A 27105-nucleotide genomic window follows, 5' to 3' on the forward strand; every position below is an offset into this window, starting at 1 on the left:
GGCAAGCAGTAGATATTAGTTAAAGACAAAACTAAAAAAATCTTTAATTATTAATTAAATTATTTTGGTTAGTTAAAAATTTTTTTTTCATCTTTCCTGGACTCATTTTGAATAAAACCTTATCTAATGATGCGAAAATTTGATGTTAAAATAATGTGGTAAATAAAGGGTTAATCAGGTGGTCAATTTACTTTAGATTTATTAACTTTAAAATTAAATTACTTTATTAACTTTATGAATATAGTTCTTTTTTATTTAACTGTTATAACTTCTGACATCCATGCTTGTACATAATATTACTGAATCAGATATTCGGTTTTATAAATATTCTAATTTGCTGAAATATATAGGAATTTTTGCTGGATGAAGTACTAATATAATTTTAATATTTTGCCATAATAATATATTAATATCAAACAATCTGTATTTTATATAATGTATTTAGAAACCCATGAAAAATAGTTTTCTAATCGACTTTCTTGAGAGTCCCATCTTAGCTAGAAATGTGCTACATCCATTCAACTTACCATCTCTTGTCTCCAGTTTGAGTGAGAGGTTAGATACAAAAACATATTGAAGAAAGAAAAAAACACATCAAAACTCATAACAAAAACATTTAATTCCGGAAACTTTATTGCTTACATCATTTCACAGTGAAAAATATATGATGGCAATGTCAGTTTATGTCTGGATTTCCACCGTCATAAATACTAACAGCAACGGCAGCATACACTCTTTTTTGTTTGTCCTCTTATACACATATTTACACGATGACTGGCACTATGTTCTAGGGTCAGGAGGGGAAGAGAGGATATGACGGACAGAAGCGCTCCCACAAACAACGTGGGGGGCTCTGATCGGAAGATTCGAAGGCATGAAGAACTCTCTACGGAATCGGCTAACCAGTATAAATACAATAAAAATCAAATGCAGGACATACATCTTTGGATATGATACGATGAAGCAACTTCTGTACAGGAGAGTTCATTTCAAAAGTGGTCAGCTTCAGCAAATGGTCAGTTGTTGGTAGACATTTTACGCGAGAGATAGTAACCCACTGGAGAGCGCTTTGGGTTTCAGCGATATCCTATTATCTTAATCGTATTATCATTATGTTTTATGATTGGAATTACATTTCCCCGTTTCTAGCTTTAGATGAAAAAAATGTTTTTTCCAATTTCTGAAAATCAGACAAACTACTAAAGCAGTAGGAACTATTTTGCTCATGTAAATCCCTAACGGTTTAAAGCATCTTATGGAATAAAAGTGAAATGTTCCTGTATGTTGGAAACTCGTTTTATCCTATTGATTCAGTTGGTAAAACAGCCGATTTATATTAGTAATGAGAAAAGCTATTGTATTGTTGCTATTGCAAGGTATTTTTCTATTATTCATTTGTTGGATTAATAAATTTGTTTGGCAATTTAGAACACCAGGACTTTTAGATTGAATTCCAAACCGTTTAAAGTCTTTTGATTTAGCCATGTTTTCGGATTAAGTAACAAAAATAATACATTTTGCATTTTAATAGGTGTAGACAATTCCTCCAAGACATTCCTTTAGTTGGCAATTATAATGATATCTTATCTTATGATGTTTTGTTATTAAAGCAAATTTATTTATAGAATATATTAGAATTTATGGAATTTTACAAAATTTTTTATTATTGATATTTTTTGTTTTTAAAGGGATGTTATAAAAATTTTTGTTGTTTGCAAAAAAATCAGTTTTAACTTAAGTACAACTATTAATAGGATTTTTCATATATTTATAAATATGCAAAAAAATCAATGATATTAAAGAGTTACTTAAATGTAATGACTTAATATAAATATTTTCTATATTTTGTTCAAATTTTGTCATTAATCGGCTCTCTACTTTATAAATAACGACGAACGATAGAAAAAGAAATGAAATTTTTGATGATATGCTTATTAAGTAGAAAATTCACAGTTTTTCTAAGGCTTTCGATAATTCCAATAATAAAACAAATTTAATATTAAAATGTAATAAACATTTAATAAAACTACTAAACATTCATAACTTTTGATGAGAATAGAATCGCCATGATTTGAAGATCTCTAACGTAAAACGTCTACCACTTGTTTATAGCAAATCTTTTTATTTTATTTTAACCGTATTTTAGTTATACAAGCTATTAATGAAAAGAAATTTAAATCCTGAAGAGTCATTACAGTACTTGTTTGTTTTAAAGCAAAACAAAACGCTGTGATCATCCAGGATCGAGCTATCATGCAAATGCTGCGCATTTTTATATTTACGTCACTCCATAGACCAAACTGAAGTAGCTTCAACGTATGTTACAAACAGCAAAAACATAAAAACATGAACATAAATAATAAACAATAAAATGAATGAATCGAAGGAGAGGTTGACGAACTGCAACCGATGCAAGTTTAAGTCTTCTTAATCGACAAGTTTTCTTTAGAAAATATTTAACAGCATGCAGAATTAAAGAATACGAAAAAACAGAGATCTCAGTAAAAAGCAAGCCTCTGCAACACGAGGATTATTTCGTAACAGTTACAATCACAGCCAAAAAATTGTGAGCAGAAGTTGGAAAACGATATCGATGAAAACGAGGCTTTAAAAATAAGAACGTAGAATAGTACAGATGATCTTTGGAAAAAGATTTCAATACTGAGTTTTAGGTTAATTTACGAGTAGGTGTCCCGTACTGTAGTATTTCATTTTTGTTTCATATGAATAGTTCATCGAAGAAAGGGCCACGGATTTCTTAGGAAAGATAAAAAGACACGAATATAAACGGTCATTCAATTACACCTCAAATATGTATAAGTACTCTTTAATTATAAGAATCCTTTATACTTCAAATGATGAAAGTGACGATGAAAAAAATGACTGATACGTAAAAGACCATGCAGATTGGGTAGGTATTTTCTACATCAGGCATCAGCAGAAAAATGGTAATAAGCACCTTTTAATTTTTTTTTGTTTTAAATTTTATTTTATACACGTATTTCTTATAAGTTTATAAGTCTCTCATAATCTTAAAACAATTTCCTCAATACACTCATCTTAGGACAGGTGGCGGGAGGAAAACATAACACTAAAGTTCAAAGTGGCACAAATTCACTGGAGTATCAAGTCCATAGTTCCAGTTAAGAGTTGGTGACATGTAGTACTTTGTCAAATAAAGGTTCTGGAGCCCATTCTTCAAGGTTGTTGTTGTAGTAGTTGTGACTAATTGCGAATGCCAAAAAGAACTGGTTTTTAGAAGACGTTCTTCAAGCAGAGCATTTCTGCACCAGTTTTTTTCGGATCATAAACGGGAGACCTTAAAGTGGCTCCACACATAGTCCCTACAAATGTTCAACAATCGGAAAAGAAATTTGCATAGTTAAATACATAACAGGTTTTTTAATTCTGCGGCATCCGAGTCTTTATTCAGTCTTTGAGGGTTTTTTTTTTTAATATTTGTACAGAGCTTAGCAACTTCTTTTTGATATACACAAGGCAGTTTTTCACTCGGACAGCAAACAAGCTCCTCATTAAGACACGCACGAAAAGAAACATGACAGATCAGCGTAATGTTCTTATATTTGTCAGGGGACGAACATTTAGGAGGTCGAAACTGAAAATGCAGGCGTCCAACAACTGCGCATCATACCACACTTATAGTTGATGAAGATAGTTGAAGAAATCCGTCGACTTGTGGTGAGGTTGGCTATGACTGGAAGCCCACTGGTACCAACCAGTAAAAGAAGTGGTAGTACAGAGGGAGAAGATGTTGTACACCATTGTTTTTTTTTTCTTTAATCCTCCTTTTCAATAATTGGAAAGCAACATTTGACAAGAAAAAAAAAGTTGCCAAGATCATCCCAGACGACAGAGCCTAGCGTCAGACGTGCGTGGCCAGCGTTCCCGGCTTCAGATGTGTTTGTCCCTGCTGGGCGGTGATATACCGATTTTGTGCTGGGGCTTGACCCTGCGAGCTTGGCTGCTGTCCAGCAGCCGCTGGGGACGTAGGGCTCGGGGTATGGTGACCACCCCACGTCGAAGTGACGAAGACGCCACCTTGTGGTGGTAGTGGTAGATTTGATGTTGAGTTTCGCAGATAAGGATTGGCGTATCCTGCTCTGTAACGGGGATCCACCGTATGTGAGAGATCGCTCAATGATTGGGGTGGACTACCATAGAGGCCGCTGTCTCGGACGCCACCAGTGGGTGGGACGGCTGGAGGGGTGTAATCACGAGTGTAATCCACGTACGGGATGTAGCCGTTGTTAACTTGGCTTTCCTGAAAAAAACAACAAACAAAAAATCTATTAGTACAGCCAATTGTTATTAACCCCAAGTCTTCATCAAAATTTATATTTCCACAAATTATTCATCGAAGTGAGAAATTTGGTCCGTCATTAAGTGTTGGTGCTTTCATTCACTAGAGAGAGAATATAATTCACACAGATATATCTCACTAATGATAAATTTATCAAGACTAACAGATAGATGAAAGAATAACAACTCACAGTTTAAACAATGGAATTCAAAGCATTATCATGAAATGTGAAATAAAGGTAAAACAAGTAGTATATAAAAATTTTTTTAAAGTCAATTCTTACTTATTTTATTACATTATTTATATACATATGTATGTATATAAATAATGTAATAAAATAATTTATATGTATATCTTATCTTATTTATGATGGGATGCCACGTCAGAGCTTGGCGACAAACTTGGCGACCATTTGATAACATGGCAACGGATTTGGCGACTTTGGCGACCAAATTGAAATTACTGGACAAATTTAATTAATTTATTAATATTTAAAAAAACTGTATTAGCATCAAATGTCATCCACTACAAATATTAAAAAAAATGTATTTGAACATGAGTGGATGAATAAAAAGTATTTTATTAACGATTGAAAATTTAAACAAGATATATATATATATATATAGGAAGAGTGTGAACTAATAGTAGGAATTGAAAAAAGGATTGTTGCATTTTCTATAATACAGATAACGTGTTAAAAAATCCTTTAGATCAGAGAAAGCCACCAACAGATTTCTACTCATATTTCTTAATTTGGTGAATAATTTGTGACCATTTAATATAATTTCGATGCAGTCTGAAATTTTAAGGAATTAACTAAAAGTATGATTGCATGCAACCGAAGTCTGTACCTAGATGTAAGGAATTTAAAATTCAAGAGAAAAAAAAAACCCCAACAGATGAAAACTATTTTCAAAAGACTTCTACAGCAAACAACGCTAAATTTTTAATTTTTTTTCTTCTAAAAAAAAATTAAAAATTTGTTTTTTTTTGTTTGTTTTTCTTTCTTTCGTTGTTTTTTTCTTCTAAAATTAATTTCTTAATTAATTTTTCTTTCTGATAAGCTTTGTTATCTGTAAATATGTCATTGAAGAATGAGGTAGGACATTTTGAACATTACTTCTAAGATAAAATTAATAGTTCCATTTCACATTTTTAAAAAAAATGTACATACAAGAATATACTATTCTTCTGCAAAGTAAGCTTGTCTGTCAGCAATACAACTAGTAATAAGCTTTTTTTCGCATATGCAGCATGTAAATCGTGTTTCATTGATGATATTCCCTGATTTAACGTTTTGTTAAAAAGGTCATGTTTAATTAATAAAAAATTATTTCCCTTTTTTTTTTTTCACAGCCCACTGACTTTTAATTGGAATGAAATGATGCGACGTTAAATGAGTTTTGATTTGCTGCATTGAAGCTCGTAATAGATAGAAAATGTACACCAAGAATAAAATTCATGCATGTTCTTACTCATAGTGACACTATCATCTATTTACAGAAAAGACAATTCTATTTTAATGTTTGTCATTTAAGCATGCAAAAAAGGCAAGCAAAAGAGAAAGCATGCAGCATGCGTTATGGGGTGTGGGTAGTGCGAGGCAAAAATGAAAAAAGAAAGTGAAATGGATAGAGACAGAGACAGACCCCAAACGCATTCGGTGAGGTCTGGTGTCCGAGACGGTGAGCCTCTGGAGTCAATGATCTGCGTGGTGACGGCCGGCTTGTTGTTAAGAATATAGGAAGATTGCAGGGTTTGTGAAGAAGAAGGTTGTGTTGGAGAAGTTGCTCTCGGAAACTGAGTCTCGAGCTGATTGTGATGTTGGTAGTTGAAGTAGAAGTGAGGACGGTTGTTGGTTAGCCCGGAAGTTGGTTCAAAGGGTTGGAGAGACTGCCTGACCTCACTCATGCCTGTGTGAGGAAGAAAAGGGAGACCTGTCACACGGGAGGAATGAGGCTCGGCCCTTTAAAATGGAGGTGCCTTCTCACTTCATAGGCGATGCTAGGCAACGACTATGTCCACGTATGTCCTTCATATGTGTCCAACGACTAGGTCCAATATACATAATCATCGACTATATCTAGACAACGGCTATGCATGTTGATGACAGAAGTATCATAGACAATATCGTGTCGAAAGATGCTGTGGGGGTAAGATTTTTTTCGTGCCTCTAGTAATGTTTTGCATCATAAAATGAAAGAAATATACTCCTATTTTGTCCTTTTGATGCGGTCTATAACAGGATTCCAGCATCAATATTCGTCGAACCGTTATTGTGGGTAGAAAGTTGATAGTTACTATAGGCCCTGTCAAGTTTGATACAACTATGGATTTAATCAAAAATTTGAGTGAAAGCAAGTAGATTACGAAAGGAGTAGCATTATTTTAAATTTCTGTCGTAATCGTTACATAAAATATGTTTTATGAAAGGTCGTGGTCTGTAAATTGCCTGAATGATTAGAAAGTTTTTAATGTCTTATAAGTGAAAGAATAAAGTTTCTGATAAACAGGTCTGCATTTTTCAAGACTGTGTTAAGAGGTTGATGATAATGATTTTTCATCAAATTTTCGCACATATCACAAATCTACTAATGAAGTAAAATAAAGTCAATTTCAAAATTTTCAAGAGTCTGTCATGTGATTAGAAATAGAATTATATTAAAAATGATTGGTTTTAAACTTTCTTAGAATTTTTGTCGTGCCTAGAATTCAATTCAGTGAGAAAGCACTGATGTACACTGAAGCACAAAATGCAATCTTATGCGTGAAAGCAACAGATGCAATGAAAACGAGTAACGAAAACTAGAAAATGTTGATAATAAAATGAGTTATTTTAGTTAAATTTAAAGAAATATACTAAGCATCAAATATTCAGATATTTAATTAATAATTTTGAATAAATGAAAATATAAAAAATTTAAAATCTTTTAAATTTATTTAGAACAAATGGTTTAATGCTTAAAAACAATTATAATTAACTTACAAAATTAAAAAATATGTGGAGGAGTCCATTCTTACCAGTCATAAAAATTTCAGCTTTTATTTATTTTTTTAAATATATGATATTTTAATTTGATTATTTTTTGAAGTAGTGTTTAAGAATTTTATCTGCTGTATTATATATTTCCACTGCAAAGGAAAAGATATTAATAACTACATTAAATTAATCTAAGAAATTATTTACTAATACTGAGTATCACTTTTTCACAAACGGTAAGTTTCCATTATCATGTTCTTGTTTTCAATGCTATAATAATTTTCTGGGCACGATAAAATATAGTATATATACTGCTTCAAAAGACGATGTGACATGTCTTTGTTATACCATTTTTATATATTTAAACAAGCATTTGCGTAGAGTAATCCGAATTATTGCTTCAATGTACATTTCCATTTAGAGTAATATAAGGAAAATAAATGCATATACTAAAAAAAAAAAAAAAGATTACGAAAAAATTGACGTTTAATTCATGACTATGATTTCAATAAGGTCACATATAGAAACAAGATGTTCGCTTTATTTATTCTCGCAAATCGTATAAATTATTCCTTTCTTTGATTACTACCTTCCCTTTTAGATTTATTTGTAAACAGAATAAGGAAAGGAATTTACAAAATGGAAATGTATCTTAAATCTTTTGATAATTCATCACGCATGCATTAGTTCCACTTTTAACAATTGAGTAAAAAACTCTGATAAAACGCACTAGATGGCGACACGAATAATCCGTTGAAAGCCCAGATATGTTTTTCATTTTTTGATAACTGTAACTGTGAAATACGAGAGGGGATTCTGAAAGGTGTTAATGAATTTTTTAAAAAAACAAACAGTTATTATTACAAAACATGACTGTGTTAGTTGTCTAAACTAAACATGCAGAAGAAAATGTGCAGTTAGTGCATCAGAGTGCAGAGAAGAGGAAATAAGAAATTTCAGGCATTTTAATTTACAAATAAATTAAAATTCCGAAAGAGTCCACATGACTTTCCTTCACATGCTGAATTCTGATTGCAGTTTTGCTGTTTTTAATATTAAAATATTTTGAAAAGAGGAAGAAAATAGGTGAAAACAAATAATAAATCTGTAGAACTATGGATTTGGAATGTGCTCAACTAACAAATAAACGAGCAGGTATGTTTTAAAGATAAAGGAATTCCATCAAAATCAATCAATTTCAAATTTATGATAACAGAAAGAAGAACATGTCATTTTCTGGAAAGAAAAGATATATTCATCGTGCTTCACTGTCATTATTTGAATCATCAAACAAGAATTATGCTGTATACAGAAGCAGGTAGGTTCTTGGAAGTTTTTAAGAACCACATTATTGTTATCATTCAATAATACTTTAAAAGTTTATTAGGAGAAAGAGTAGAGTTGAATAGAATTTGAATAAATAATAAAGAGTGATATAAAGTATAATAATAAAGAGTAGAGTTTGAATAAACACTACTCTTTTAAATTCTAAAATCATTATCATCCAAATATTCAAAATAAGTATAAATAAATGAAATTTATTCTAATAATTAACGATTATAAATTTTATGAACATTCCGAAACAACAAAACGTTTTTTGAAAGACAAGGAATGAGAATGTCTGTTCAGTCGAATTTATAAAAATGAAGTCGTCCATTTCATTAATCTGTAGAAACAAAATTTTCAATTTCAACAAATTATTGAAACGTAGTTGAGTCGCCTAAACATACTGTAGAAATTATCTCTGGTTCAACAGGATACAGAAGTGAAGTTGCATAGTTTACAGTCCAATATATGAAAGTGAAATGATTCATTTTAATAATCTGCCAAAGTGAAAATAGGTAATTCGATGAAATAATTTGTCAAAGTGAGACGAGATTACTCGTATCAGGTAGTTCGTTGACAATGTGAGACGAGCTTGTTCGTATCAATAAGCTAAGTCCCGCTTCAATAAATGCAAGGCAGGCAAATTCTCCATTTCAATAATGTGGGAAAGTATCTCGACTTTAAGACCTACTAACACAAGACGATTGATGCAAAGCGAACTATTTCATGAAAGTGAGGGTATTCTTTTCAAGACCCTACTGGTTGCCGCTTGTATGAGCGCGAAAAGAATATGAAAGCGTGTGTGTGTGGCCTGGTCATCTCGATAGAAAGAGAGATAGGAGCTTGAAGAAGAGGAAGTTAAGATTGAGAGAGTTCTCCCATAGGAAAGGCCTATGTGAGCTTTTGAAGGTCTTACCGGTTTGGGTGGGAAGTTAGTCTCCGGGTAGTCGTTGGGGTTGTATTTGAAAATGTTGTCTTGAGCTCGGTCGCTATTCTCTTCCCAGCTCCTGTCGTGTTCATTGTTGGAGAGGGACGAGGCCGTCCGGATCTCGGCCTTAAAGTCCGAGTCTCCGGACGAGGCCGAGTCCGACTGTTTCGTTTTTTTCTCAGACCCGTAGTCCTCATCTGGAAAAAGCGCAAAAATCAAAATAATGAGAAATCAAACAAAAAACCTCCCGCGCTACTTTTTTTTTCTTCTTAAACATAAAAGCAGAAATTAAAAAAAATGTATGTGTAGGGGGGAAATAAAATATTTCTCGATCAATTTTGTGGGAGAGTTCTGAATGCTCCGCTGATGGTTTGAAAGATGGAAGGGTTGGTAACAAAGGTCATTTTCTTCTTCCGGAAAGAATGCGAGAAATATCCTTTCTAGAATGCCTTTTTCGAAAAACAAATATTCGTATCGTTTTACTATAAAGGTTGGCTTGGCAAGTAAGAAATAAAAATATTGAATATATTAATGAAAAAATGCAGTTACTCTGATGAAGCCGAAGACTTTCTTAAGAAGGAATTATAACCCATCTATGCATTAAGAGAGCATCGATTAATTCTAATTAATAAATAGACTCCCCAACAGCAGAAAGATACTGAATAGTATGGTACGGTATTCACAATATCATATTATATTGTACAATATCTCTTGTACTGCCTAGGAATCATTAAAATTTTTTTTTACCGAAATATTTTATTTCATTTACATATTTAAAAATAATCGAATCTACGAGTACAATCATAAGATAAAATCATTTTATATATGAAATAAATGGATAATTCTAAAGTTTTTAATACTTTCAAATGGATTATTCTTTAGGATTAGTGTTTGTCTTTAAATTATATTTGAAAAATTTTAAATATTGTTCAACAAAAGTATATCTCGGACGTCTTTTAAAAAATTTGTTCTTTTACAAGTAAACGTATTATAATCTCAGTATTTTTTATTGTAGACTTTTTTTTATATAGACAATCATTGATTTTTAAAGATATAATGTTTGATATTTCTTGTACTAAATTTATTGCGGTAAAATGCATGAACAAATAAATAAAGTTGAAAAGCAACCATTTAAATATAAATATTTTTGATAGAATTTGTTTTTCATATTATATATGTAAAGATTTATAGTGAACTTTTACAGTTGAAGTTGACAATAGGCAATGCTCCTTAAGCAGTCTGTTTTTAAGATAACATAATCTTGGATGTATATTATTTTTTTCTTCTACCGTATATAATTTTCGAGATCAGCACCCCAATACTTGTCTTGCCGCAGGGTGGAGCTGCAAGCAAATTCGAGAAATAACACAGTCTTATTGAAAGAGTTACTTTTATTAATTTGAAACTGAGATGGTGCTTTGCATCGCAACTACAATCTCCGTTTTAAAACAATATTTTGAGATTTCAACTAGCATTAATGGAACAGTCAAATATATAGACATTATTAAAGAAGTGATAAGAAGAAACATTTAAGCAAATAAATGTCACAAATCACAAGCTCCAAAGAAACTTAAATCATAATTTGTTATAGTTCTTCCAAACAATGAAACAACTCGTCATTCTTCTTTCGACCCACTTTTCAACTTCTGGAGCAGACACGCTTCTGCGAGAGAATTCGGCCGAATCACTGTTGCGATAGCAGCAAGTAAGTGAAGAAGACGCTGAGGGAAGGGGGGGGGGGGTAAACAGAATGTGTCCTGATCGATTCATTTCATTAAGTGTTAACTAATAATTCCAACCGGAAACCGAAGAGCTGATTACTCTGGGGGGTGGAGGACCCCGCTCCAGAAATTAGACAAAGACCTCGGCGGGAATCCCTTGAGACCGGAATTCAATTCTTGGAGAATTGCGCTGATTAGCGATGGTTATTGATTTTATAGCGGAAGCGAAACGTGTTCAAGTAAGCGAAAGAGTCGCTTGTCCGTATTTCTCTGTGATTAAGAGAACCCAGAGAGAAGATTTTGAAGGCAAGAGTATCCGTTTTAACTAACGAGTTGCCATTGCAGTTGACACTTGCGTGCAGTAACTGAAAATCGGTTCTGTCACGTCGGTGAGGTGAATTCAGAAGTCTGTATAATTTAATATAAATAGGTTGAATTAATTAAAAGCTTCCGTTTCTCTCCCTGCCACTCTCTTCTATCCACCCCCACCCCCCTTAAAAGATCGGCAGAGGTAACTAACAACTGTTCCGCGTCGAACATCCTGACTGGAGAGTTGATGGAAATCGATGCGGAAACGGTTTTGAAGAAGTTGTATCTGTTAAAAAGTAACGGTTTTCCTGCACGCTCGTGACAAAGAACGAAAATTAAGCAGTATTGGATTCGAGTCGTAACTTTTAAGTTGTTGAAACGATTCATAATTATCACGTATGGATCTTCGATTTTTCTCAGTCATGAAGAATGAATAACTCCCGATATATGACTAAATGTTTCCTGTTTTATCCAATTAGAGATTAACGTATCTGTTAAAAAATAACACTTAAACAATCAGTGATTGAAGATAGATAATCAAGATACTTCAACAAGAAAAATTTTAAAGTGTGATGTTATATAGTCAAAACAACGGTGGTTTGCAAATGTATTAATTTTCATATTTGTGTAAAAAATGCATTTACTCACTCAAATGGTATAAAATAGTACTTTACTTTATTTACAAGGGGAGGGCACAGGGTTGAAATCTTGAGATCGGGATGAGATTTAGTATAATGATAGTATACATTTAGAATGTTCATTTATGAAAATATTAAAACGCAACGGCCAGACAGTCTCGAGAAAATGGTTCTTAAACTTTTGGTAAAGCTTATATATTGATAACTTGACTCCCGTGCCGATGACCCCGATGGGTCATACAGAGAGGTAACCGTCTCGTATGCGGAAGGTCAGGGTTCGAAACTGGTAAGGATTTTTTTCCCTTTTTTAATAACTTTTATTCAATTAAAAATTTACAAATATTCTTAATTAATCACCATTTATGTTATATTTATTACTATTTTTTAAATATTAAATTACAATTTAAGTATTAAAATGATAAACATTTATCCTTGCATAAAAATAAATAGCATATTAATTAAAACTATCAGAAAATAATTAATTAAATTTAAATAATTTTATTTTGTTTAAGAAATGCATCTGCATTTATAATTTTTTTAAAATTTAAATTTTATTATTATGTGTTTCGATAATAAATATTTATTTTGGATGAAAAAAATTAAAAACATATTACTTAAGAGTATTTGTAAAATTTTAATTGATTAAAAGTTATTAAAAAATATTCCTAGCCAAGTTCGAACCCTGACCTTCCGCGTACAAGACGGTTACCTAGACAACCATGCCATCTAGATCATCGGAAAGAGAGTCAAGTTATCAGTATGTAAGCTTTACCAAAAGTTTGAGGACTATTTTTTCGAAATTGTCTGGCCATTGCGTTTTAATATTTTCATGAATGAACATTCTAAATGTATACTGTCATTATACTAAATCTCATCCCGATCTCAGATTTCAACCCCGTGCCCTCCCCTTGTGAGACCATTTTTCCATTACCATTAAACTATTATATTTAATACTTAGTATATATATTTCTTACAGATATGTATATATTTTAAGAAATTCGATTAGAAAGAATTTTATGTGCACAAACAGTTTTTGCCTTAAATACTACAAAATAATTGAATTAATAATATAGATACTTTAAAAGTTTTCCATAAACATTAAATTTTATATTTCTAATACATTTTAATATCATGATTTTAATACCATGTTGCATGTTTATGTCATTTCTTACAGACATATACTGAGAATTACCCTAATTTAATTTGATAATGAATTACTAGATTTAGTTTGGAATGAGAGCTAGCTTAATCATTTAATTTGGATTTTTGTCATTGTGGTGGTAAGAGGTTGATATAAGTTAATTCCCCCCATGTATGCGCTTATTTTTATTTTGTGTAAAATAAATTGTTCAAAAATTTACATAAAATATTTTTTAAAAATTGATTAAAAACAAAAATTTAGTTTATATGTTAAAAAAATTTAATATCAATAAAAAGATAATCTTCTGGATTTTAAGAATAATTTTTTTTGTGATGTAATATTTTCGGTCTTTATCACGGAGAAATGCCCAAATTTCGCTTCATTTTTCGTTAATTAAAAATTCTAAAAATTGCACCGAGCTTTAATAATTAATCGTACTTATTTAATTCAAACGTTAAGAGGTGAAAATTAAACAAAAATTATTAAAAACCTATCAACTGATAACTGAATGAAATAAAAGATTTAATTTTATTAACTCATTTAACGATGAATAAATGTATTTAGATTAATTTGAATGTTAAAACTATTCTATATCTGAAATTCATGTATTATTATTATAAAAAAAGGAATTGAAAACTTTCATAAAAAAATTATCGGTTATAAGCGTGTCCTTACTGTTTCACAAAATATTAATTATCTTTCTTTAAAACCTGCACTGTGTTCTTTTTTATTTCTTTAAAGAACTTAAAATTAAAAATGGAAATCCTATTGAGTCTCGGATAGAAATGTCCCCCATTATTATTATCAGCTTTGATAGATAGTAAGCGTTACAATTGCTTCAAGAAATAAATGAAATGCGTGTATTTTCCAGAGAGAATATTTCCATGCATAAATTAAAAAACAAAAAAAGGTCGAGAAAAACCCATTTTGTTATTAATGTTATTTGCATTTGTTTCACAAGGTAAAAAAGAGATTGAAAATTTTTGAATTCTACTCTCTCCTCCCTTCCTCTCTCTTTTATTTTCATAGCTTCATTTGTAATGTGCAACAATTCGAGTAAAATAAGAAATGAAATTAAAGAGAACAAAACTCCGGTTCGTTTTTGTTCTTTTCTCGGTCCTATATTAAATCTTAACTCGCATTCAAAGGAAAATTTTGAGATGAAATGATTTTGGAATCTTTAATATTAAGTACTTTTGCTAGGAAGAAAGGAAATAAAAAAAAAATCTTAAAAGATATGTAAAGTAATTTCACAAAAGTCAGTTACGATGCTATAAAATCATAAGCGTAATATTATCTTTTATCATTTGGCATCACAAGACACCAAAAGATTTTTTTTTTTTTTTTTAAATTAAGGCATATTTTCTTACGAATATGTATTCCCCCAATTTTCCATGAAAAACTGTAAGGTATTAAACTTAAAAATCCAGAGTTATCAATGGTTCAGTGCACTAATTCAGTGTCAACTTTAGATATTTCAGCGTCAATGGCAACGAATTTATTACTGCAATAGTATTACATTTTTACTAACGATTTTAATTGTTATATTCGGGTGTCATCAAAAAATGGAATGCAGACAAATTTACTATTAAACGAAATTTTATTACATTATAAATAATATTACCAAATTAAAATCAACTAATTTTATTCAAACTTTAGTATTTTTGGAAAACAACAAACTCAAAAATTCAATAATATATCACTGTAGCCAATCTGAACTAACAACTATTTACAAAATAATATTTATAATTATTAAACTACTCGTGAGTTACTTTTAAATGAAATATTTATAATTTATATCGCAATATTAACGACACAAAAGTAATTAAATAATTAATTTTTTATTTGAACATAGCAACATTGACAAATTTTAAAATTCTTTAATTTATTTTACGAAATTAATATAATTTAGTTTAAATTATTATTATTCGTAAATTTTTTAAAGCTATGATACAAAACATTTTATACTACCAGTGGTGTTAAAATATTCTCAAATGATATAAATATAATAAATAATTCTTTTTCTACACACACAACCTGTCTAAAATCTGTCTAAATCTGTCTAAAATGAAAAAAAATAGAGAACATTAGATTTTCTTATAAATTATGATATAAAATATATCATCTTATCATTTCACGCAAAGAAAAGTTGTGATGCATTATTATCATACGCTATGTTGCCACTATGAACTAACTTATAATGGAATACTTTTATGTCTCATTCATTAAAAACGAATTAAATCCAAATTTTTCGGCAAAAAAATTGATTTAATATTTTGAAATAAATTTTTTGCAGACAATTTTTTTATTTATTCTGTTATTCCAGATTAAGAGATAAATATTTTTATTTAATCTTACGTTCTTGTTTTCGATGTTTTCATTAGCAAAATATATAATATTTAATTTATATATTCAAATGAAAAAAAAAAGAAACTTTTTCATTTTTTAACTCATTAATACAACGATTTTTTTTATGCTTGCAATACAGAACATTTCCGTAGGCGTAATTTCATTGTCATAGGACCTTCTTTAACCAGGATTTCCTTATTTAAACCAATATGGGAAATATTAACTGTCAAATTAAACAAGCAGTCGGAAAAAATAAGAGGTACTTTAAGTGGATCTTATTGTTATTTATTCAAATGATTTTATGAATTTATGCACTCAAAAGACCTCATTTACATGAATTAAGACTCTCAGAAAGTTGCGTTGTAAAAACAAATGAGAGTTTCGAAGACATAATTGCTCGTGTGTTCATTTGGCGGCAAAAGGTTTGGGATTGGCTTTAAAAGTAGAATTTATTGGCGAAAGTCTTTAGGGATCGGTTGCAAACTACGAAAACTGAGAAATTAAGTGAAAATTTTTTCATAGGTAAAATGATACTGTTATAAGACTTTTCTAAATAATTGTGAGGACATTAATTTTCATTTATACTATAGCCAGTAATGCTAGCATGGCCATCGTATTACCTCGTGACTTTCTGCATATTATCAATGCTTTAAATTCCATATAACAATGCAAAGAAAAGATTTTTTTAAAGTGACTGAATGCATATTTATAAGTGTCATAAGCATATAAAAAGAAGTTCCTGAACCGACACAAGTTTCGTTTTAAATATAATATATCCTTAAATATGATTATACGGAGTATTGTACAGTGGTATTTGAAATTATATGCTGGTCAGTTATTAAAAAATATTTTTGGATCAAATTCAGAATTATTTAATGACGCTTGATCATATATTGTGTACCTAACAGTGGAGGAGGGGAGGGGGTTCACTGACTATTATAAAGATTTTAAATAAAGTTCCTAATTTTTTTCGATTTGTAGATAACAGAAATTTTGTTTTTATAATAAATATGAAAAGTATGAAGTATGCAATTTATAAATATATAAACATATTTTAAAATCGAAATTCTTACTATAATGGTTGATTTCTATGTTAATATAATTGATTCAGCTTGAAATTAGATGAAAATGGATAACTGAATAAATAAACTGAGTACATAATTAAATTTTATTAAATTCAGTTAATTTTAAGTAAGTGGACAATTAATTGGAAATATAATCACCATATTAATTGTTATATTTCTTTAAAATAAGCAGTATTTAATTTTTGAGTGTAAATTAAAATTAATATTTCTCTAAACATTTGAAACTGTTTTTATATTTGATTATTTCAAGCTTTAAATACAAATTTAAAAAAAAATCATGGCCAGTTTATTATAATATTGTGGAACTATTCAACAACAATCTTATTGAATAATTAAAAATAATTTTTTTTTATCTTTATGCATTCGAAACGATTTTTTCCCATGCTTTGTAAATTTAGGTGGTGGAATTTAATTTTCAGTCTTTTTCTAATGACTGCATGTATTAAAGAAAACAGAACATTAATATTAATCAAAGTTTATCTAATGTTCTTAATTTAATTTAAAAATGAAACAGCAGCAGAAAATATTTCAATACCTTTTTCTGTTAATTTGTTAAATTGCTACTGTTATCCAACTGCTTAGTTATTACATTGACAAATACCCCATTCAAATTAAATTATAAATTTTATTATAAGTTATTATCTAACTGCTTATTATAATTTTAAGAAAATTTTCAATAAAAAAACTGATAATGAATAGTAATAAGAAATCATGCAGAATTGTGGAAATAATCTCCATTGCAAAAGAGAAGGAACAAATTTTTAATAAAATTTCGCAGCTATCAAATATGTAGGTTAAGAATCTCAACATTCGTGACAATAGAGCACATATACTTTACTTCCTAAAATGTACCGGAAAAAAATTTGGATACAACTACAATTTACAAAGACGAAGAGTCATCAAATTCAAACACAGATAACTTTTATAATAATAATCTAACATTTCCAAGGAGTAGGGAATAACTCATTTTAATTGCACCTATGGCAAATAATCCTCATAATTACACCATTAACTAAAGCTTTAAAAGTGGATGTTACAACAACTCACATTAATAGATCGGTGTAGCGAGTAATAGGGGGAAAAAAGACCCAGCCACTGGAGAATTTCGATTTCCTCCACTTACATAATGTTATTGATACGGTTAGGGCGCCATTCATCTAATACTGTCCCTTAGGTGGCCATCCCGCAAAACATAGGGCAGAACTGTCAATTATACCCTACTTTACAACCCCTACTTAATTCAGCACCCGAAGGCCGTCAGTTATTACTGTTCCACCCATCTCTGAAGATAAAGGGAAAGTGCATCCTTAGCTTGGAGTTTTTTCCCCAGCCGTGTCGCAGAAAATCCCTGCATCTCTGTCAGAGTAGGGATTTTTAGTTTTCACCAAACGTGTCACTTTTTTAGTGTCACTTTTGGAAAGAAGTAAAAATATCTATGACCCCAAACTTAAATAAATACAGAAGCATTAATTAATTATAGTTAAAAAAGAATTAATTTAAAAATGTCCATCAAAAAGTTTTATTGGTATTTTCTAAAAGAAATTTCTTACACGTAATTACTTATAAAGATAACTGCATCTTTTTTTTATAAGTTTGTGTTGAGGTTTTTATGGTCCCAATATGTTTTCTGTACTTTATCTTTTAGAATATCTTTATTGTACGACTTGATTCATTACATCAAAAGCCCTGCTCTAAGATCTTTATAACATGCATAAATATAGTATGAGTGATATTGACTATTTATATTTTACAGTTTTATCTCTAAAGCACATTTTTAAAAATTTAATTAAATAAGACTTTTAAAAAATTTAAAACATGGAAATTTCATTTTATTTTTAAGGCTACAGAGGGCGATTAAATATTTAAAAGATTTATAAATTACTTGGAAATGATTTTAACTAATTTTTTAATTTATCAATAACAACGTGAAGTTTTATGCACAACTTTTAAATTAAAGCATAAATGCTTATGAATATTTCATTAGTCATTTCCACATTTTTCTCCACTTTTTTAGATTAATATGGTTTTCTATCATTTAGTGGAAAACCTTAGGATATTAAAATAATTTTATTTAAAATAAAGCAAGTATTTTCCGTCTGAATATTATTTACACAAAAACTTTCAATGCAATTTTCAAAATGTTTATTAAAAATTAATTTGATCCCGCGATTTCCTTTAAAAATCGCAATTTCAAACCATAAAGCAAAATATAAACACTTTTCACATTGAAAATGAATGAGTCAATTAATTCCACTCAGAATAAAAGAAAATAACTGCTAAAATCTGAGTTATAACTTGACAAAGTAAATAAAAATATTTTTAATCTAATTTAAACTTGCAATTAAATAAGCCGGCTACACATCGCTAAGAAAAATTTCTTTTCTCCACAAAAAATATTTAAGTGCATTCAAAACGAATTTATAATATTTCATGCTGAAATCTGAAATTGTAAATCTGAACAACATTTTCGCAATGAAATTTTTAAAAATTATTTTGACTTAGTAATAAATAAATTCCATTTAATTTTAATATGCATTTCAATTTCATAAATGCATTTTAAAAAGCATTAAATTCGTTTCTTATAATATACCAACTTTAATTAATTTTATTGAATATTTAATTAATTAATCTAAAATGCTCCTTTATAAATATTACATTAAAATTTCTATAAAAGCGAATATGTTATAAGGCTAATCAAAACAGCGTATTTATATGCAGTTCTTATTATTTTAGCTTTGCTATAATTTGTGATGTTTCGGTAATACTAGTTTTGTTATGTTACCTAACAGAATTTTTTTTATGTTCTTAAATGCTAAGAATTTTCTTTAAAAGGTTTGCTTGTCATTTTATTATAAATAAACAATGCTCAAAAATATTTTTAAAAATTCTTATTCGTGCATTAATACCCAATATTATGCAGTAATTCACATGTGCATTACAGTGACTTTTGTTTCTGTAAAAATTAATTTTGAAACTTGATTAATTAAATTGTTTATTTCGTGCATTTGGGCGAAAAGTTATCTCAAGAGATTCTATCTAAACAATTAACAAAATGAATTTTAATTAAAAATTATATTCAAACTTACATTTTTTTAAATGACTTTTTTACTCCTTACAAACATTTGTGTAAGTAACGTAACCCTTTTCGGAAATTAGAGGTCATGTTGTATAGATTAAAAATATTCGATAAGCGATTTGTAATTCTTTTATGCATGTTAATCGTTTCCAAGTAATTACTGCAAATTAATAAATTTTTAAAGATTAAACAATATTTACCAAAACGGCGTAGAACATTACTTTCTATAATGACAAACATAGAAAGGAGAAACGTTTATTGACAAAAATTTAACTGTCAAAATCGTTTGCTTAAATTTTTTTTTAAATAATAAAATAGCAAAAGATTTTCCAAAAATGTTTCCACCCAGAAAAGTGTTATTCAAAAGCGAAATATTTCAATAAAGATGCTACTAAAAATAGGGAAAAAACACGAGCCATGACAAGAACAGTCCCCCGCATCCCCCATCCTTTCAGAAATGAATAAATGTTCTAGTCGTTTTGAGCTTTAAAAGCTACTACACTATATCTACAATGTTTACATGAGGACAAGATTCATAAAAGCTGTTTGTCAAAAACCATCCTTTTGCGCAACAACATGAATTCGAATTTCTTTCATAACAACGCCCCCAGGCCAAACTGAAAATATCAACATCAACAGCCAGCTCCCCAAAAAATCCCTACGGAAAGAGTGGAAATCCCTACGCATTAAGGGACCGCGCGTTGTCAGAGAATATTTATAAAGCACCGGTAGGTTATTATGTTAGGATAGATTAAGACAGGTCCCTAGCAAGCTTGGGACTTCAAATATATATGGGTGTGCTTTCAAATTTAGACGATGTATCGCTTCAGGAACAAGGTTAGAATAATAACAGGAGCAAAAATGAATAAAAAATAAAAAAAAGTGGTGAAAAATAGCAGGTGATAAAAATAGAAGAATCACGGTGGCGAAAATTTTTCTCAACTTTGGGAAAGGAAGGGAGAGAATTCTTTGTTAACGAGTTCAAAAGTTTATAAAACCACGGCCTAGAGAAGTTTTTGTTTTTAACTGTCTAAGACAATTGATGAATAGTGGAAAAAACTAATTCGGTTGCTCTGTTATTTCCATGTATGATAAGAACGGAATTTATGATGGTTGTAAATTAACGCTTCAAGAAATATAATGGAATTGTGCACGTTTTAAATCATGGATATACTTCAGTCAGCATTTGGAATTTTACGAAATTCGTAGCGTAATTAGAGCAATAAAATATTTTAAAAGAATCAGTGAAGAGAAATTGTATAAAAACTATACAAAATTGCTATCCTTAACTTTTTTGAAATGACAAAAAGAAAATCTTTCTTATAAGTTATATCTTGAGAAATATCCATGGTATTTTTTTTATCACATTTGTATTGAATGTTAAATGAATATTGCTGTAATGAATACAGCTATAATAAGTGAAAGATTTTAAATTTTTTTTTAATAATAAATGATTTTATGAATATTATAATTGAATGCTCTTTAATTAAAAAAAAATCAAAATCATTCCTTTGAAACTTTTTCCGATTTGAAAGTTGCATAATAAAAATAAGTATTAATATTTTTTATTAGCATTTATTTATTTCAGAATAAAAAAATAATACTTAAAAATCCAAAAATTAACCAGTATATTTATTTCCTGCTTATATAATACCCATTGCTAATGAAATCTTGAATGGAATGAAAAGTGCTTTATGAGCATCATGTAGTAGATTAACGGATATTCATGGATGTTAAAAACTGAACTGTTACAAGAATTATATTCATTTTATAGATTTAGCAAAGTATTTTTCCGTAAATGTGCAGTATTTTTGAAATGTTTTGAAGTCATGAAACAAGTCCTGTTAAACAAATTTATCTAAAAAGAAATACGATGTTAACTTTAATTCATAAGAAGTGAAAAAATAATTAATTTTTAACAATGTTTATGAACCACAAATTATAAATTTAAAACAAAGTTTCCCTTGATGCATCTATTTTCTATTTTTTTTTTTTGAAATTCCGGTATCTTATTAGGCTATAAAAATAAACTTTATATCAAGTAAAAAAAAGAAGAAGAAACGTAGTAAAAGCTTTAACCAAAATCGTATGCAAGAGTGTATATTCATTCTGTAAAGTTTCAAAACAATTTAGCTGTAAACTAAAATAAAAACATCGGCATAAATATAAATTTCTAGCCATTCGACAGCACACTATTAAATTCCTATAATGATGATTAAAACACATGTATTCAGTGAAGACATGTCACATCATTGTCTTTTGAGATCAGTTCGAAGAAAATTCATCAGTAGTTACGAAATCTTAACAATGGAATGAGTGGTTTTGTTCATAGCTTTCTCTACTGGCATTCACAAAACCGATAATCGATAGATAAAAAATGGTAATTATATTAAAGATAAAAAAAATATACTACGAAAAAAATATTTTTCTAATAATTCTTCAGATATTAAAAGAAAAACTTTCTTACCTTTTATGACGGATTTCCGCCTTAGACACAATATTATGACTATTGTCACTGAGACTATGAAAACGATGCCGCCGATGACTCCGGCTAATATAATTAACATAGGAAGGCTCTCTGAAAAAAAAAAAGACATAGTCATCAGAATTATTCTAATGAATTATATTCACTAAAATGCATAAAATAATCCAGTTTTATCAAAATAAATCAGACTTACCCAGAATATGAATAGTAATAAGCGGTAAAACTGATTAACCGATTTATTATATTAATCGATTTTTATTCATACCTATTGCAGTAATTATTAATAATCGATTAATCGCAATACATCTTATATCCAATTAGCTAAAAAATTGATGATAAAATATATGAATTACACTGTGAGCTTTGATTTATATTGCCATTTTTTTATGTTAACTTTTTAATCGCCTGCACATCTTACGGCTATTGAATTATCGCTACTCAAACATATAAATCGTCATAAGACATTATAATTCGACAAAAAATTTAAGCATAATTCTCATCCAATGGATTCTAAATTGAATTAGTAAAGCAATATTAGATAAAACCTGTAATTTAGTTTCATCTGCATGCTACAAGAAGTTGAAAATTCTCCCCCGTAAGCGTTAGAATTTGTAGACGTTTATTTGATACATTTTGCTTAAAATCACCTGACCACATTTCAAAAAATACGATAGTTCGTCCTATAATAGCCGTAGTTTTGCTTTGAAATGGGACGTTAATATAACTAAACTAAAACTATTTATTATTTATAATTCTAACGACTTAATATTTGTGATAATTTAAGCTTTATTTTAACACAGCAGTTGAGAATCATAGTGAATCGACAATTTGCTCAAAACTGATATTTAAGGATAATATGTAAATGGAAAATATGTTTTCTTTCAAGTCCAGAATGGATCATATGAATTTTAGCTACCTTATACTAGATGGCAGAAAGTACTCAATGGTTCATTTCCAATATTTTAAAAATATAATGCCTAGATTAATTCAGCGAAAATTATGAATTGGCCTACTCTGGTTAATAATGCCTAAATAAAAATGAATAAAAATTAAGATAATTTATTGCTAATACATTCCTAAGCAGCCAATGTTTTCTATTTCATTACTATGTTAAGAAGTAAACCAAGGGCCCTTAAATTATGGGTTCTGACTTCAAGCGTGGAATTGCAAAAACCGTGAAAGCTATATTCTTTGTTATGATTTTCAGCAAGAATACAACAAAACTATTTTAGAAAACGCTTTCAATTTGAATAAGTTCTTTGAAATTTTCAAAATAAAAATATTTAATTAATATTAATCAGAGGGAACAATTATTAAATATTTCAATGAATTATTTTATTTTCCTATTAATATGGTTACTTGGGGCAGTTAAATAATTTTTTTTGGATAAACCGTAGCAGTTTTAAATACTTTTATTTTACATGACTTTTTTCATTTTTATAAAGGTGGAATTCGGTAATCTGTTTTTTTTTTTAGTTATTTTCTGGTATTTCAGAGTTTTATATAATATTTAGTTTTTTTAAGCGTTGTGTATTATAGATATCCTTGCATTATTTTAAAATATCGAGAATTTAATTATAAATTAAGTGATTAATTAAATTTGGTTCCTTAAAAGAGATGACATTTGAAGGGGAATTTTAAAAAGGTGACTACAAAAGTCTTAAAAAGAAGGAAATAATTAAAATGAAAATGTATCTGATTTTGATTATATTAATAAAAAAAGTGCTTAATAATTTTATTTATGCGCCAGTGCTAAATATTTCCGTTTTTCAAATTGATTGATTGATGTTAGAATTTTGATTTGTAATCCATATTTGATGCCTGTAACAATACATTTTGGTTAGAAAACAATAACAGACCAATAAATCTTTCAAAATATATTATCTATCTTTCAAATCCAAATCTTTGAAGAAATGTTTATTGTTAAGTTTATGGTATGTTATTCGAATAAAATAATATTTCTAAGCAAAATAATTCCAAAGGAAAAAAAAATTTGAAGCAAAAAAAAATAGTACCAAAACTAATTTAAATAAAATATTTGCTCTATTCAAGCAAACAAACCAAGACATTTCATTCTAAGCTCATTTACTGTGCAGAAAACTTAGCGAAAAAAAAAAAAAAAATCAACCCTCACTTTACAAAAATATACGCAAACATTCCATGATAATTTTACCTCATTTTTAAAAACCACAATTAAAAGATTCATGTGGCGTGTTATTTAGCTTTTTCCCTCTCTTAGTGTTTTTCAAAAGAGATTTACGACTCTTTTTTTCCCCTTTCCCCCTAACATCCTATTCTTTTACCTAACTTTCATTTTAAAGCAAAGCTTATATTATACATCCTTTTTCGTAGTTAGAAAATGGGGCGTGTGCAATATTTGAGGATTCATAATTACTTATTCACGCGATATTGGGCATTCGCGCTCAAGATCAAAATGCCGTAAAATGAAAATGGTCTTCCATGCGTGAGGCCAATAGATCTGTTTGAGCTGAAAAATCAGATTTTTGCGGTCGAGTGCTGGGCGGTTCGGTGGGGGGGGGGGGGGCGAAAGGGAGAGACGTGAAGGAAGAAAAGAACGATTTTATTAATTAAACCTCGAACGTGGAATAGTAAAGATGGGGTGTGTGGGGAGGGTGAGAGATCTTTTGGAATCGATTAAATTATCGATATTCACTTTGAGCAGAAGTGGAAAATTTTCCATTGACCCCGAATCAATCATTCGAGGGGGTGCAGGAAAAGTAATAATGATTTGTTATGGTAAGGGTGGAGGAAAAAGAAGTGGAGAAGGGAGAGAAGTATCAGAATTGTTTCCTGCATTACTTATATGTCCTGTAAAATATTGAATGTTGATTGGAATTTAAAAAAAAGTTAATGTTTTTAACTCGAAAAATGTTTTGAGACCTAAACATGTATAGAAATGACATTTTTTTTTAAATAGCTACAAGCTATATGATAATTATTTTATAAAACATTTGATGAAATTTGTTAGATTTAAACCCATTTTTGAAGCTGCACAATATGTATTGTAGAAAAAAATCCTTTAGCTCAGAACCATGATTAGATGATGAATACGATTCCGAAACTATAAACTTTCCCACCAGGCAAACGTGTGGACTTTGAAGTCGGATTTAAAGGCCTATATGCAACAAGATTTCAATAAAATTAGATCTTGAGGCGTTGGTTCTCTATTAACGAATACGCGACTCTGCCATCATCAACTAAGCCCAAATTAATTTTAGTAATTAACAGCCGATTTGCCTTTACTTAACTAAAAAATAACCAAACTATTGATGAACATGAGCAATAATAATACATTAACAATAAAATTTGAAAAAATTAATAAACAAAATTTAAAAAACTTTCACCAAAATAGCTTTTTGTAAATTGAAATAATTAATGGATATTCAAGTAATTTTCGATAATTAGCTTATTTTTTAATTTATGCTTGGAATTTCTAAATGTGTAAGTTATTGAACTTAGTCAAAATAAAAACAGAATACAGCAGATTGTATGTTGAGGGATCTAAAACGACGGGTAAAATAAACTTAAAAGTAGACGCAAAAATGATTTCGTTTTGTGTTGTTGCTTGTCAGATTTATGCTCGGGTTTGAAGCTGCTTAAAGCTTATTGTGAGACAAACCTTTAGTTCTGAGTTATGGTTAAATGATGAGGACGCCTTAAATTTTAATTTCATGCAAACGTATAGGTTTCCAATCACTGATATCATATTTAACGATCTCACCTTCATAAAAAATTATTTTTTTATTACAAAGAGTTTTGTTTAATAAATCAATTTCAAATTTCATCTTCCGTTTTTATTAATATACCTTAAGAAAACTCATTGTAAATTAAATATTGTGAGACTTCAGTTGAATTAATCGATTACTGGATATATTGAATTCAATTTAAAAATAACAGGATATATATTTTATTTTGTGACTTTTTTTCCCCTACGTGGCATGTGTGGGGTAGACTTTTTTTTTCTCATAACTTTTAATTCATGATTGCAACTTGGTGGAAGACACAACTCAGCTTATATAATTTAATTATCAGCTGGAATATTGAAGACATAAAAATAGAATAGTTGTCAATTTAAATTAATTACAAGCAAAAGTTAAAACCAAAACAAAGTTTCTTGATTATTGTAAGAGTAAGATGATTTAAATCTTACCTAATGTAGAATTGAAAATTTTTATTATTGACTAGCCGCCTTTGGCGACCAGCTGGTTCGCCAATCTTAATGCGCGTTAAAATTTTAATAATTAAATATTTTATGGAACTCCCATTTTAATTGCTTCTTCATTAAAATATTTTAAAACTTCACATTTTAATAGTCATATAATTCACTCATATTATTATAAAGGCCTTCAGCCATAACGTAATATGTATCTCTCTAATTTTCTGTTAGCTCCCGTAGAATTTATGTTTTAAATTAAAGTGGAAATGGTTAAACTGCAATAAATATAATAATATTTTTTTTTTACTGAAACAAAGCATTTTTTTTTAAATATGAGTACTGAAAACAGAGTCGCTGAGTATTTAAACCTTATGGCCACTAAAGAATATTTTTCTTAATTTATATAATATCTCAAGAAGTTTTCAACAAAATTTTCTCAAATTCATCATAAACAGATCGTTTAATTAACAATGTTTAGTTTCAAATGCATCAAACACTAAAAAAATAAACAGAATCGTTTGAAATAATCTGTCGGAAACATATTAAACGATCAAAACCAAATCCGCATC

The 27105-nt window shown here is 29.3% G+C and overlaps 1 protein-coding gene across 1 annotated transcript in view; it reads right to left on the reverse strand.

The window, feature by feature from the left end:
* Positions 1 to 601: 601 nt before the first annotated feature.
* The window catches only part of LOC129968738 (irregular chiasm C-roughest protein-like), a gene marked incomplete in the record, with an annotated part of 581302 nt that continues 554798 nt past the window's right edge, over positions 602 to 27105 (reverse strand). Inside the window, 3 exon segments of the mRNA XM_056082936.1 lie at positions 602 to 4282; positions 9544 to 9752; positions 22342 to 22452. Of these exon segments, the coding sequence (XP_055938911.1) occupies positions 3884 to 4282; positions 9544 to 9752; positions 22342 to 22452 (719 nt within the window).

This window comes from Argiope bruennichi, chromosome 5, assembly GCF_947563725.1.
Source record: "Argiope bruennichi chromosome 5, qqArgBrue1.1, whole genome shotgun sequence".
In the NCBI taxonomy this organism is placed as follows: domain Eukaryota; kingdom Metazoa; phylum Arthropoda; class Arachnida; order Araneae; family Araneidae; genus Argiope; species Argiope bruennichi.